Here is a 16,663-nt window from a genome sequence, read left to right as displayed (position 1 = left end):
TACCTCCTTACGGAAGAGCTGATTGCTGACCGCCTAACTCCTTTCCGGCTGGCCGGGCTCCTGGAACTACCAGATGGCTGCACCACCCCGGATACCAACTAACCTTTACCCCAGGTCACTTCAGTGGCCCTTTGCCCCAGAGCTCCGCTCTATTGGGGATTGGTACCCCTAGGGACGGCAAGAGGTGGGGTGATTGCCGAAAGGGAGCTTCCTTGGGAACTTGGGGTTTCAGACCCCCATACAACCCCTTCTCCACTAGCGCTTACCTGGTGTACCTTTGATCCACTGCCGCTCTGGACCCCAGCGACGGATCATGTAGTTTTTTTGGACTGGAACACCTTGGGGCCTGGGGCTCTCCATTTGTACCTGGGAATAGCCGTCGCTCCCTCGCGATCATCCCAAAACCTCTACCTCTCTATCACGGAGACTGTATGGAACTATGGCTGCTTTGGGGGGCACCAGTCTGTCTGGAGGGGCAGGAATGGTGGGAGATCTGAGGGTCAGATAAGACCCTTATCATGATGAGCTAGGTGTATATAAGTGTGTGTGTTTCACAATAAAGTCTGTTCATGTTTCACCTGAATACTGGTTTTGTCTGGTTATTTGGATGGGCTCTAGCTATAATCACTTCTCCGCGCTATAGCTACAAGTTCCAGGTAAAGGAAGGACCTTCTTGGTAGAGCTACCCAGTTGGGGTAGCCTGAGTCCGTCACAATATATATATATATATATATATATATATATATATATATATATATATATATATATATATATATATATATATATATATATATATATATATATATATTTAAAAATAAAAGAACATTATCTTTTAAGTGAAGAACATAAGTATTTCTTAATGCATTTTCGTCTTTAGCCCAGTTGTCCTAACGCACCTTCGGGTCAGAGCTCAAGCAAAAGTCAGAATAGGCTTTTGTAAAGTACCCCATAAAAGTATGTTGGGAAAGACAGTTAGCCAGGCCCTGATATCCAACTTCCAGATGTTAGCACACCCAAGTTTTTCACTCAAGCGCCTCGTTTTTACTTTCAACTTGTAAGACGAGCACAAGAATATTTAACTTAAAAGCAGTTAGCGCTCAATAACGCTTATTTTTTTTCGCTCCACTTGTAATCTAGACCAATATGTTTGAACTTTTATATAAACTAATTGTTTTAATGAACATACAATATTTATATAAATATATTCAAACAAAATAGGCAATATTGTCAGAGATTTGTTACTGCTTTTGTATAAAGAGTATTTATGGTACGTTTTTCACTCTTCTTGTAAAATAATATATTAGAATAAACAAAACAATGTACAATATGATATATTTATTCCATAGATTGCAAGCTCTATTGACTAAGGATTTGTTAAGTGTCTCTTTATTACCATGAATTCATGGTAATAAAAGTATAATTATATAATAATTATAATTAAACTGTAATATTTCAACAACTATCTGTATTCATTTACTTGTAGTTGTCATCTTTCCTATCTTTGGTAGTTTGATACTTTCCAGTATCTAGGTTTTTCCTGAACAGGGTCATCACAGATGACATTTCTCTTATTGTGGATTGGAATAGATCACTGGCTTTTAAACCCTTTGTCAGGCCTCCCTAACAGGCCAGATTTTGAGGATATCTGAACTATAGCACAGGTGAAATAATCAGATGATTAGTAAACATGAATATTTTCCCTGCTCTTATCCAAGGTAATCCTGAAAATCTGGCCTTAGAACAGGTTTGAAAAACAGTGAGATAGATCATAGTTTGACATTTATTGCACACTCAGGAGATAAAGATATGAAATTTCCACTCAAATAAGCTTAATTTGTTTAATTAAAATATATAGGGATTATTATAAATGGGCTACATTAAAGCACAGACTTCATTTACATTAACTTCAAATTTAAATACCACAGACAGAGAAAGAGAACTTTTTAATGACTCCACTAGTCCCAGACACAAGTAAAAAAATCTGCCCTTTTCCTTACTTTAAAGGGAAGTCAACACTAAAATTTTTATTGTTTAAAAAGTTAGATAACACCTTTACTACCCATTCCCCAGCTTTGTTATATTAATTTACTTTATAACATTCAAACCTCTAAATTTCTGCCTGTTTCTAAGCCACTATAGACAGCCTCTTATCACATGCTTTTTTTTTAATTAACTTTTCACAACAGGTGACTGCTAGTTCATGTGGGCCATATAGATAACATTGTGCTCACGCCCGTGGGGTTCTGCACAACACAGCTAAAATGCAAATCAATAGATAATAAATAAAAAGTCATGTGATCAGGGGCTGTCAGAAGAGGTTTAGATGCAAGGTAATCACAGAGGTAAAAAGTATATTAATATAACTGTGTTGGTTATGCAAAACTGGGGAATGGGCAATAAAGGGATTATCTATCTTTTTAAACAATATACATTTTTGAGTTGACTGTCCCTTTAACATTGAGTGAACTAGTAACTTTTTCCATTTGGGCTAGTATCTTTTAACACCTGACTAGCAAACTATAGTGATATTTTCCACCCCTGCATATGATGAAAGAATCGCCATTAAATTATTATTATATATTTACTGTATATTTTTAATATACATTAAGCTCAAATAGTTTTCTTCATGCATAAGAAAGACACACCTAGATTACAAGTTTTGCGCTATAGAGGGTGCGAAACGAACGCAACAAAAAAATGCGTTATTTCACTCTCCATATCGCTGCAATTACGAGTTTTGAAAAGGCCGCCTTGTGCGTGCGATATGGTTGCGATGAGCTCCATACTGCACAAAATCCAAGTGCTGCTTTGACGTGCTCGTGCACGCTTTCCCCATAGACATCAATAGGGAGAAAGTGTTAGAAAAAAAACTAACACCTGCGATGGCGGAATGAAAAACTCTGTCACGCAACCCTATTGATGTCTATGGGGAAAAAAAACAAAACACTCTAACATAAACCCCACGTCTAAACACCCTTAATCTGCCGCCCCGATATCGTCGCCACCAAAATAAATCTATTAACCCCTATTCTGCCCCTCTCGATATCGCTGCCACTATAATAAAGTTATTAACCCCTATTCCCCCGCACCCCAACATCGCCCACACTATAATAAAGATATTAAACCCTATTCCGCTGTTCCCCGACATTGCCGCGACTAAATAAAGTTATTAACCCATAAACCTCTGGCCTCCCACATCAGTGAAACTAATAAACCTATTAACCCCTAAACCGACAGTCCCCCACATCCCAAAAATCTAAATTAAACTATTTACCCCTAAACCTAACAACCCCCTAACTTTAAATTAAAATTACAAGATTCCTATCTTAAAATAAATACAAACTTACCTGGGAAATTAAAAAAACCTAAGTTTAAACTATAAATTAAACTAACATTACTATTATACTAAAATTAAAATAACTATCAATTAAATAAATTAAATTACTCATTAAAAAAACTAACACTACTAAAAAAATTAAATCTGCAGTTACAAAAAAATAAAATTACTAAATGACAAAAAATAAAAAAAATAAAAATGACAAAAAATAAAAAAAATACTAAATTACAAAAAATAACAAACGAAATTAAGGGCTCTTTTTCTTGCCCTTAAAAAGGCATTCAGCTATTTTAAGACAAGTCCAAACCCTAATATAAAAAAAAATCACCAAAAAAAAGTTTAAAAAACCTAACACTAACCCCTGACGATCCCCTTACAGTTTTTGAAGTCCGGACATCCATCTTCATCCAGGCGGTGAGGTCTTCATCCATCCAGGCAGCGTCTTCTATCCTTATCCCGGCGGCACGGAGCAGCTACATCCTGAAGACATCCGGCGCGGAGCATCCTCTTCATACCATACGGTCGCCGCCGTACACTGAATCTTCAATGCAAGGGAGCCTTTTCAAAATGGCGTACCTTGCATTCCTATTGGCTGATTTGATTTTGGAAATTAAAATCAGCTAATAGGATGAGAGCTACTGAAATCCTATTGGCTGTTCAAATCAGACAATAAAGCAAAATATGATACATCTTTGTTTTGGAAAAAAAATCATTTTCTCTTTTTGTTCAATATAAATTAAAATAAGCAGAAAGTCCATATTGCATAAATTAATTTCTGCACCCCTCAGTTTTGTTGGTTGATAAAGATAAACCTCAGCAAGTAGCTTGTTTATAAGAGCAAAACAAAACAACAAAAAATTAACCTATATTACATACACATTTTGTCAGAACTTACTTTATAAGCTGTCAATATGCTATTCGTAATGCTATATGGCAATCTGTGAACCTTTAAGGGAAGGGACATGAAACCGTATGCAATTTTAAACAACTTTCTGATTTACGTCTATTCTCTTATTTGCTTCATTCTCTTGATATCCTTTGTTGAAAAGCATATCTAAATAGGCTCATTATTTGCTGATTGGTGGCTGCACATAGATGCCTCGTGTGATTGGCTCACCCATGTGCATTGTTATTTCTTCAACAAAAAATATCTAAAGAATTAAGCAAATTATATAATAGAAGTAAATTGGAATATTGTTTAAAATTGTATTCTCTATCTGAATCCTGATTTTTGGGTTTTGTGTCCTTTTAAACTTTTCTAAATAAAAGATGCCACTGTGAGGGGATAAAAGAATAGATAATAAGCATATTTAACTTTTTTACTTTGTCTATATTTTGCCAGAACTATTTTTCATATTTATATAAGGGGTTAACAATTTTAAAATGGTTATAAAAAGATTCCAAGAAAACAGTTTATTAACAAACAAATGAACATGTATTATATAAATATAACAAACAATCGCCTAGATTACGAGTTTTTTGTGCTAAACAGGGTGCGAAAATAACGCAAAAAAATTGTGTTATTTCGCTCAACATAGCGCTGCCATTACGAGTTACTGAAAAGCCTCCTTGTGCTGTGCGTTAAGCTTCATACCGCACAAAAGCCAAGGGCTGAGTTTAGGTGCTTGTGCACACTTGCCCCCATAGCAACCCCATTGATGTCTATGTGGAAAAGAAAGCTACATTTAAACAGCCTTACATAAACCCCTAGTCTAAACACCCCTAATCCGCCGCTCCTGACATCGGCCACACTAAATACATTATTAACCCTTAATCCGCCGCTCCCTGACATCACCACCACTAACAAAAGCTATTAACCCCTAATCCTCCGCTCCCCGACATCGCCGCCACTAGTTATTAACCCCTAATCCGCCGCTCCCGACATCGGTGACACCTAATTAAAAGCTATTAACCCCTAATCTGCCACTCCCTGACATCGCCGACACTAATAAAATCTATTAACCCCTATTGGTAGTTTATTGTAGGCTAGGGGGTGCTTTTATTTTGGGGGGGGCTTTTTTATTTTATAGGGATATTAGATTAGGTGTAATTGTTTTTATTTTTGATCATTTTGTTTATTATTTTTTGTAATCTTAGTGTTTTTAAATTTTTCGTAATTTAGTGTTTATTATCTTTTGTCATTTTAGATTTTTTTAATTTTTTTCTTAGGATTAGTTTTTTTTAAATGTGTAATTTAACATTTTTAATTGGTAGTTTCTTTTTTTTAATAGAATAGTAATGTTAGGTTAATTTATAGTTTAATGTTAGGTTTATTTTTATTTAAGTGTTTATTTATTTAAATATAGTTATATTGTAATTTTAATTTAAAGTTAGGGGGGTGTTAGGTTTAGGGGTTAATAGTTTAATTTAGTATTTTGCGATGTGGGGGGCCGGCGGTTTAGGGGTAAATAGGTTTATTTAGTGGCGGCGATGTGAGAGGCCGGAGGTTTAGGGGTTAATAGGTTTATTTAGTGGCGGCTATGTGGGAGGCCGGAGGTTTAGGGGTTAATAGGTTTATTTAGTGACGGCAATGTGGGAGGCCGGAGGTTTAGGGGTTAATAATAGTGTTGGCGATGTCGGGGAGTGGTGGTTTAGGGGTTAATATATTTAAATAGTGTTGGTGATGGGTGGGCGGCAGATTAGGGGTCAATAAATTTATTTAATAGTCGCGATGTGGGTGGGTGGCAGATTAAGGGTTAATAAGTTTTAAATAGTGTTTGTAATGCAGGAGGGTGGCGATTTAGGGGTTAATAGGTAGTTTATGGGTGTTAGTATACTTTGTAACAAATTGGTTATGAGTTTTGTGAAACATTTTTGTTTTTCAAAATCCATAACTACTGCTCTCAAATGGCGGAATGGATCATGTTGGTATAGGTTGTAACGCAAGCATTTTAGCCGGACCGCACAACCTGTAATACCGGTGCTATGGAAATCCCACATTTAAACGTAATTTTTTTTGAGTGTGGAATGGACCTTGCGTTACAAGCTAAAATGCATGCATTACAGCTATACCGCTGCAACTCGTAATATGCGTTCCTGGCCATTCAGCGTACAATGGACAATTTTTCAGTGGTATAACTGTACCGCAAAACTCGTAATCTAGCCAAAGGACAGTAAATATCTGCACAATGTGCAGATTTATGTATTATTAGGGTAGCTGTACCTCGCTTTGTTAAACTAAATGTAGCCTGCTCCTGCACTGGGTAAAGCTGCTTTTTTTGTCACAGGCATGGCTATCACTATGTGCAGAATTTTGTAACTTTTATTCTTACATATATTGTCCCTTTAAATGGTATTCCATTTAACTATTGCAATAATTACAGTAATGTAATAAGAGACCAATATGTTTTAAATATTTGTTTCCTAAGTTATTGATTACAATTGTGACAAGCAATTGTCTTAAATATTCAAACTATAATTGCAGGTGACACTGACAAGTATTTCATTAGATAACCCTCAGGATAGACTTATCCCAGGCTTTGTTGAATCATCCCTACAGCAACCTTCTTTCAAATCCAAGATGATTCAAGCAACATTTGATTGCTTCTTAAACCATTATTTACCATTTGGATGACTGAAATTTACATTACCTAAGCAACCTTAGTTGCATAAGCAAAATAACTGGAAAATCTGGTTAGACATGTAAACCTGTATGTTTACCAAAGTTTTCAAAGGGGATAGCAAAAGCCAAGCACCCCCCCAGTAACCAATCAAACCTAAAATATGATGATGAATTAATGCAGCATTGATAATAGTACCTAATGCGTTTAAATTATTTTTTATTTAAAATATTTAATTAAAAACTTACCTTGGTAGAATCGGGAGCAACAATTAACTACTGGGAACTTTCTAGTGATTGGACGATACTTACATATGCTTCTTGTTATTGGTTCACCACATGTGCATCTGACTTTATGTGTTTAACAAATAATTATATGTAAGTAACAGTACCCTAACATATTAGTGCGCTTTCTTTCTGTTTACCAGAAAACAAAATGCAGAGAAGAGCGAGTTTAGTGAAAAACTAAATAAGACAGGGACTTAAGACCCTAGGCAAATTTAAAAATGTTTTCAATGTGTAGTGAAATATTTTCAAGATTTCACAAAATTGCGTTATAAATTTGCTTTAAAATGTTTTGTACCATTTTTGTTGTTATTGAAAAACATTCTAATGCAACAATTTATCTATCTATCATCTATCATCTATCTATCTATTTATCTATCTATCTCTATCTATCTATCTCTATCTATCAAACCATCTTCTATTTATCTATCTATCTATCTATCTATCTATCTATCTATCTATCTATCATTTGTCATCCATCTGTCTATCTGTAAATTGTTAATTTGACAGGTTGAAGAAACATAAGCTTTGACCAATTTATGTACAATAACTCAGACTTCTTGAACCCCCCAGGCAGAGGAAAAAAAGATAGTGAAGATGGGGGAATTACAGTGCATCATATATATGTTTGATGCAGTGACTCAATGAAGCACCTGCACTCTGAGGGGGTTTATGATCTAACATTGGCTTTACCCACAGTCCCTTGTCCTAGGATTACCCAATATCTGACTTTACCCATAAGTTCATATATATACATTATTTTGTTGTTGTTGTTTTTGTTTAGCCATTTTGGCATTTTTTGGCAGGTCATAAACTGAAAGCCAATTTATAATTTTATGCTATATTAAATTGCATTTCAAAATTCATCAGTTTCATAAGTTTCTGGTAAACACCTGGAAATTATGAAAACAAAGGGTAAGTACAGAGATTGAAGGGTGAAAAAGTTAGTTAGATAACATATTGCCTGCTGTTATGAAAAGTGTTACACAGTTGAAATGATTGATGCCAGTTACAGGGTGGAATGGAGTGGAAAGGGCGTGTCAATTCATTTTGGGCAGGGCCAGGGCATGCTTGTGTAACCATCATACATATAATATAACTTGATCTCTAGCTGCAGGTTAGTAGGTTCAGAAATAATTTGTGAAAGCAGTTCTTCGTAGAATATTGTTTATTTACAGAAGGTGTGGCTGATTCATTGTATAATAATCTAAAAGAGTGGTAAGGACAAATACTGTAAGGGAATGCAGCAATTTTTGGGATGCACATTTGTCTATCTTTATTAATACATTTAAATAAAAACTGGCAGACTAGTTTGTGCATAACAGCAATCAAAAATCTATATATCTATGTGTCAATTCACACACAATATACCTATACCAAAAACTCTTCCTTCTACACTGATGCACACTATGAAGTAATTGCTTACTCGTTTGCAGTGTAAAAAAGAAGCATAACCACTCTGCAGACTAGGGAGGGGTTTGTGTTTCTTGAGGTCAGACAGGCTTTGAATTGACAGGCATTTCTAACAATATGATTTTTTTTCCAGATGATGCACGTGTAGTGACATATAAATATCTACAGAGTAAGTTCTCTTCCCTGTGTAAAGTGTAACTCTTCAGACACGTGGCAATATGCAGCACCTCTCAGGTAAGTAGCATCACCTGTACACCTTTGAGACAGTGATGAGACACCACAAGTGACCTGGCTTAATTTTAAAACTGACATGACCTAAAAGCTTAGGGCTAGATTAAAAGCGGAGGGCTACACCCGTAAAAGGGCAAATTTATGGGTGCACGTTAAATAACTAGCCATTACAAGTGGCCGGTTAATGCTCGCGGTTTCACTTTGCGCAAAGTCAGACCTCTGGTTAATGATAAAAAGTTGCCCAAATTTTCCCCCAAATAAAGTAGACAGTTCTTTATAATATTTTTATTTGTTTAATAAAAAGCTGCATGAAGCAGTTATAAGTGGTTATAGTGAGGTGATGTGGGGTGTGCTTTTGCATAGAGGTGAATGGGGATTGTGTTTTTACCCTAAATATATATATGTATATGCTTATATTCATATATATTTATGTGTTAATATGTGTATATACACATATAAACAGATAAATATATATGTATATATTCTTATACATATATATTTAACTATTGTTGCCCAACGCCATGCAAATTGCCCCCTGCGCTGCGCTAGGTGGTTTGCCGTGTCTCACATCATGAGAACAAGGCTCCCATTGGAGCCTATGGAAGCGTGTTCTCAAGAGCGCAAGGCTTCCAGGCAATGCAAATGCGAGGTTGCGTTCACATTGTGCCTCACTTGTAATACCAGCGCACATTTACATGCACTGGTATTACTGAGTAGAGTGGCAATATCGCACTCGCAAAAACGCAATATTGCGCTCCACTTATAATATAGCCCTTAGTTTGGTAAAGTTTTGCGCATAACACAAATTTGATAATACAAGTAAATCTGAAAGTTGTATAAAATTGTATGCTCTGTTGTGATCATGAAAGAAAAAGTTTAGCTTTCATGTTCCTTTTAAATATTTGTAAGCAATTTTTAAGAATTCTGAGTTCTAAATTTTTAAATTTACAATAGGTCAGAATAAAATATTGTACATACAGAAGGAGATTTATGAAGCTGTGGCAGCGGTTTCTATACTGCTGGTTCTTAACCTATACTCCTACACGCCACCTCTGATTTGTCGAACAAGTCTTACCAGGGTAATTAACCGCCCCTACTCACACATGATTAGCTGTGCACAGGCAGGGGGTGGCATTGCACAAACAGTGGAGGCATTGCACAAGCAGTGGATTGTGCAATAGTAAATGCGGGCAATGAATTGCTGCCCACAATGCCAGGTAGACAGGTTTGTGGGAGCCAAACCTTGTGTGTGCAACCCTCCGGTCACAACATCATCTGTATGTGTAGCAGGGTGGGTGTGACCGAATGTGCATATCCCAGTATATCTTTGTGATATCATCAGATATGCCAATTAGTGCACACTATGAAATTGACAGGACTGATATTACATATATACCAGATCCATTTTAGGTTAGTGAGATAATAGTCCAAACTGCAAATCCTTCAAAATAAAGTGATACATAGTTCAATTAAACAGCAGAAATAAATTCAACTGATTTTATTAAAATGTATCCCTGGCTATTATATAAAAGCAAGCAGGGAAGGCAGATCAGCTGAGTATTTACTCTCTTTTGCTGAAATGCAGTGATTCCATATGCAAATTAGATATTTCATTTACAGATTATCTTCATTTTGCAAGCATTTACCCCAGGTCTGTTATTAAAATATATTTAAAAGACTCTCTTCTAGGTACAATAACGAGAATGTTTTTTTCATTTGTTTTTTAGAGAACAGATGTGTCAGTGCTGACAAAAACATTTTATTTTGTTTTTATGCACATATGGTGGGTGTGTCACTGTCTACCAATAAAATGGAGGGCAGTCTTACTTAAGGGGCATTAAACACTTTAAGATAGTAATATAAAATGATAAACCATATTTATAAAAAAACCTCAACAATATATTTTCATTATTTATTTTGTCCCCTTTTCCTGTAATTCCATTCTGAAATTGTGAGCTTTTAAGTTCCTGTTAGAAATTGAAGTGCAGAACACTGTTATATTCCACACAGCCATTGGCTGCACACTCTAGTGACCTATTTATAACTGTCCCTAATTGGACACAGCAGAGAAGGTAACCTAAGTTACAACATGGCGGCTCCCATTGTTTTCTAGATACAAACAATTTACACTCATTTTGTCAATATTTAAACAACTAAGGAAACTTTAACCCTTTCGTGACAGGGTTAAAGTGCCTACATCGGAACACCTGTTCCGATGTAGACAAATTGAAACTACGCGATCGTGCATACGATCGCGAGATTTCAATTATTGGATCCCATCTGGGGGGCGTCCCTACAATCCTAGGAACGCCCTCCAGACTGCGATCAAGTCCTTGAAGCACAGAAGGCTTCAGGACAGCCGTTTGTTATGACGTTCTATTCCGTCATAACGGCTTTAAAGCCCAGTGTAAATATGACGGAATAGAACGGCATAACGGCGTTAAAAGGTTAAAAAAATTATCTACATGTTATTCTCCGGCTAATCTTTTCTATGAATGCATCATTCTATCTTGCATTTATTTAGTGTTTCATGTCCCTAAACCAATTAGCTTATATCCCACAGACAACCTGCTATTAGTTTCAAAATTAATTAAAACAGCTTAAACTTATCTTTATATTCCATGTTTAAAATATTTTACATATTGTTCCCACGGTATTCTTTGTTGATGAGCATATGTAGATAGGTAGAATGCATATGTTTAGACCAGTATTTGACAACAATTTTGCACGAATGCATTTAACAAAGTACAAAACGTACAAAAGCAAATGAACAATACCAGGTTACAACCCAGCTAAGCTGACAACTAAGCTGTTTGCTCCCCTGCTTGTTGCTTCACTAGGGGTTAATTCACCACACACACAAAACAGCTGATTGGTGCTTAGGGGCATTCTGGATCAGGTTTACCAGCTTCTTTAACAATGATGTTTGACTGGACAGACCGAGAACCCTGTGGCTCCTCTACATCCATGGCCACCAGAGTATCCAGTTCTTGCATAATTTTACTGGGAAGCCAGTGGAAATATTGAACTGTCCATTTAAAGGTACACAACAATTGTTAACATATTATCACAAATGTACCTTTAAAGGGACTTGAAACCCATCCCCCCCCCCGTGATTTAGATAGAGAATACAATTTTAAACAACTTTCTAATTTACTTCTATTATCTAATTTGTTTCATTCTCTTGATATCCTTTGTTGAAAAGCCTAAATAGGCCCAGGAGCTGCTGATTGGTGGCTGCACATAGATTCCTTGAGTTATTGGCTCACCCATGTGCATTGCTATTTCTTCAACAAAGGATTCCAAAAAAATGAAGCAAATTAGAAAATAGAAGTAAATTAGAATGTTGTTTAAAATTGTATTCAATATCTGAATCATGAAAGAAAGATTTTAGGTTTCATATCTCTTTAAGTAGTTATATCTGGTTATAGGACTAACTGGATCCAGTCTCAATAAGTTAATGAAACATGAAAGTCAAAATTAAACTTTCATGATTCAAATAGAGCAAGTACAGTAATTGTAAAACTGTTTTAAAGGGACAGTCAAGTCCAAAATAAACTTTCATGATTCAAATAGGGCATGTAAGTTTAAACAACTTTCCAATTTACTTTTATCACCAATTTTGCTCTGTTCCTTTGGTATTCTTAGTTGAAAGCTAAACCTAGGTAGGCTCATATGCTAATTTCTTAGACCTTGAAGGCCGCCTCTAATCTGAATGCATTTTGACCACTAGAGGGTGTTAGTTCATGTGTTTCATATAGATAAGATTGAGCTCATGCACGTGAAGTTACCCAGGAGTTAGCACTGATTGGCTAAAATACAAGTCTGTCTAAAGAACTGAGATAAGGGGCAGTCTGCAGAGGCTTAGATACAAGGTAATCACAGAGGTAAAAAGTATATTAATAAAACAGTGCTGGTTATGCAAAACTGAGGAATGGGTAATAAAGGGATTATCTATAACAACAAACATTCTGGTGTTGACTGTCCCTTTAAATTAACTTCCATTATTAAATCTATTTTGTTCTTTTGTTATCATTTTTGCAAAGTATATGTACATATGCTCAATATATACATAAACACACGCATTCATACATAGATACACACATGTCAATGCCAATTTCCTGTGTAAATTGTTGTCAATTCTTAAAGTCTCCCTTTTTTTTTTTCATAAAAAGTTAACAACCCTAATGTATATACTGACTGCTATGGGCCCCCAACACTGCATCTGCTGCACCAATATTAGTTCCGCCCATGCACACAGTCTACCTAGGTTTGCTCTTCAACAAAGGATACCAAGACAACAAAATAAATTTGATAATAGAAGTCAATTGGAAAGTTTTTTTTAAATTGTAGGCTGTATCTGAATTATAAAATATTTTTTTTGGTTTTGTGTCCCTTTAAATTATACTCTATTTTGTCCCTGCCCTTCACATATTTTCATAACTTCGCACAACCTCCATTGCTCCCAAATTGCAACATACATAATTATGGTCATATCTACTATTAGCCCGATTATTTCCTTTCCTTCTAAAATCAATTTGTGTTTCTATATCAGTGTATAATCAGGTCTCTCGCTGAAAAAAACATGTTCGTTGAAGTTTGTTTATAATGAAGTACAGGTAGAAACTCTTTATCCAAACTACTTGACTGGAAAAGGTTTGGATTTCGTAATAGTTTAGATTTTGGAATACTGTATTTCCATCTTTAAAACCGGGCAGTTTGGAGAGGGGACCACTGCTCTTTAACCTGTCAACCACCTTTTCGGAGGCGGATTGAAATCATCTTGATCCAATCAGGATGATTGACAGTTCCTGCTAGCAGCTGATTGTCTGCCAGTAAGCAGGGGGCCGCATTGCACAAGAATTTCTCCAGAAATGCTTGTGCAATGATTAATGCGGACAGTGTATGTTGTCTGCATTTAGCGATGCCGAGTCGACAAATGATATATCAATATCAACCCGTTCATCTCTATTTCGTTGGTGTTGTTGAGTCAAACTGCTCGTTAACCCAGTTGCCTGTGTGTGTGTGTGGACGGGGGGATGTGCGGAAGCTTTAAACCTACGACATGTCAGAAAGTTGCGTAGTTTCAGAGAATGATACAACCTGGAAAACCTCTTCCATACTCCTCTAAAGCTGCTTATAGGTATATCTACTAAAGATTAACAGGTGACATAAAAAACCTCAATAAACTCATAAAATCTATATGAGGATCAGATGCATCTTGCCAAATCAGCTCTTCACATCCGCCCCCCCCCTGCATTTTTTTATAATTTTTAATACTTTTGTATTAAAGATAGTACAGGACTGTAATCAGAAAGATAATATTTGTTGTTATAAATAAATATAGATCATTATTTACGTTTGAGATCACAAAAACCAAACCAAAGACACAAGCAGAGAAGATTGTGACTTGCAGGCAGGGAAGCAAAGTGATTTTTGATAACTTTATTTTTAAAAAAAAATAATTAAAAAGTTTGGATTTCAGAATAAGTTTTGATTTTGAAATTCCGAATTTGGGGATTTGTACACACACATTTAAAAAAAATAATATATATATATATATATATATAATAATTTTTTTTAAATGAGCTCACCAGACACCCCTGGGTTTTTTTTATTAACATAAATACGTGCAGGACTGCAATAGTTTGAGGCTTGGGTGTTTTCATGATAATTACCATTCTTGTTAGATTTTTTTGTATTGCGACACACCTACATTTATTAAAACATGACCTCAATTTGTTATGTAAAGCAAAGAGAAGGGAGGGAGATTATATGATATGATACATGCATTCAAGTATATAAAGAACTTTAGTAAATTTTATGATGAATAGTATTAAAAAAAAACCCAATAATGACCCTTGTTCTTGTGTTGTCTTTAAAGGGACATGAAACACAAAATTGTTATTTCATGATTCAGATGGAGCTATTTATTTATATTGAATTATAGAGAAGATTGGTTGCAATTATTATACTTGATTGATTTTTTTTATTACTCTGTGATAATTTTACATACATACAGTACATATTAAAGGTACCAGAGGCAGCCACTTAAATTGTCTAATCACAAACACTATATGGCAATGATTGGCCCTCTTAGGGCTAGGTTATGAGTGGAGTGCAAATTTGTGCTCCCGCAAGAGCTTTATCTGCGCTCAACATTTTTTTTACCATCGCTCACTCAGTTGCCCACGTAGTACAGGTTGCAAGTAAAACGTTTGTGCTCTTGAGGTTGCATCCTCATGTAGTTAAAAAGATTTTGCAAAGTTGAGAACACAGGATCATATCCCCCCCATCAAGCTGTGTTTTGAACAAAAAAATAACAGCCACCAGCTGGCGCAAACATGTGTGCAGGATTGCAATAATATATAAATGTATTTCTATACATATGTATATATGTATTTCTATGTGTATATATGTCTGTAAATACATATATACACATAGAAATACATATATACATATGTATAGAATTATATTGATATACATACATATATTTATACGTTTTCCTATGGATCCTTATATAAAAGCACTTTTGGAAAAAAAAAATCTAACACCTGACATTTCATATCTTTGAGCCCATATAACTTTTTATTGCAATTAAAAAAAAAAAAAGTTTTATTAGATAGTGTTATTATGAATGTAACTGTACTTTTAAATGTATTTTTGATGTAACAGTTAACCAGAACTCTGAAGTTGAATCATAATAAGCCACATAATTACCACATCAGATAACACCTTCTGTAAGCTAAGTAACCACATAAACTCAGACCTCTGGTCCTTCAGCCCCTCCGTCAACTACATACCCATATACAATCACATTCATAACATATTTGAAACTAGGATTATCATAGTTCTAAAATTGTTTTTAGCAATGAACCAGAAATACATAAACGGTAAAAAAAATTCCTGCAGATGCCCTCAGGCATATGTCCATGTTGGACTTTGTATCAGAACCCAAGGCCCAAGAGCCCCTCAAAGCCACATATTCTCAACACCTCACCCCAGGTCCGCTGCCTTGGGGTCACACTAGACTCAGAACTCACATTTAACCCACATATACAAACGCTTACCAAATCCTGCCGTTCACACCTATGCAACATTTCCAGAATTCGTCCCTTCCTTACTCAAAAAACTACAAAAATACTTATTCATTCCCTCATCCTGTCACGCATTGATTATTGCAATCTACTCTTAAATGGCCTTCCAAAACACCGCCTCTCCTCCCTCCAATCTATTATGAATGCTTCTGCTAGACTCATCCACCTAAGTCGACGATCTACATCAGCTGCCCCGCTCTGCCAGTCTTTACACTGGCTCCCCATACACTCCAGAATACAATTTAAAGTATTAGCCCTAACCTACAAAGCACTCAACAGTCTAACTCCCAACTATATTTCCTCTCTCATCGTGAAATACTCCCCATCCCGTCCTCTTCGATCAACCTCTGACCTACGTCTCTACACTCCTGTTATCTCTACATCCCACTCCCGCCTCCAAGACTTTGCACGTGCTGCTCCTGTCCTCTGGAACTCTCTACCCTGCTCCATCAGACTGTCTCCAACCTTGTATAGCTTCAGAAGATCCTTGAAAACCTACCTATTCAGAGAGGCTTACCATCTCTCCTCCATCCCGCATCCGAACCAAGCTAATACATGTACATGAACTGCCTGACTCACTGCTGCAAATACAACCGATGTAACAAGCTACCCCAACCTTATGTCTCTGCACCCTAAACCTATAGACTGTGAGCTCTCCGGAGCAGGGCCCTCTTCCTCCTGTGCTAGATTTGTTTAGTCTTGATATGTTTTGTATTGTATCACAAATCTTTGTTGTTGTAT

The 16,663-nt window shown here is 36.0% G+C and overlaps 1 protein-coding gene across 1 annotated transcript in view; it reads left to right on the top strand.

The window, feature by feature from the left end:
• The first annotated feature begins 8,812 nt into the window (after positions 1 to 8,812).
• LOC128636351 (uncharacterized) overlaps positions 8,813 to 16,663 on the top strand; it is a 126,291-nt gene continuing 118,440 nt past the window's right edge. The window contains 1 exon segment of the mRNA XM_053689377.1: positions 8,813 to 8,828. Coding sequence (XP_053545352.1) covers positions 8,813 to 8,828 — 16 coding nt within the window.

This window comes from Bombina bombina, chromosome 7 (genome assembly GCF_027579735.1).
Source record: "Bombina bombina isolate aBomBom1 chromosome 7, aBomBom1.pri, whole genome shotgun sequence".
In the NCBI taxonomy this organism is placed as follows: Eukaryota; Metazoa; Chordata; class Amphibia; order Anura; family Bombinatoridae; genus Bombina; species Bombina bombina.
The sequence above is the reverse complement of the archived record's forward strand: the minus strand, read 5'-3'. Positions and strand labels throughout refer to the sequence as shown.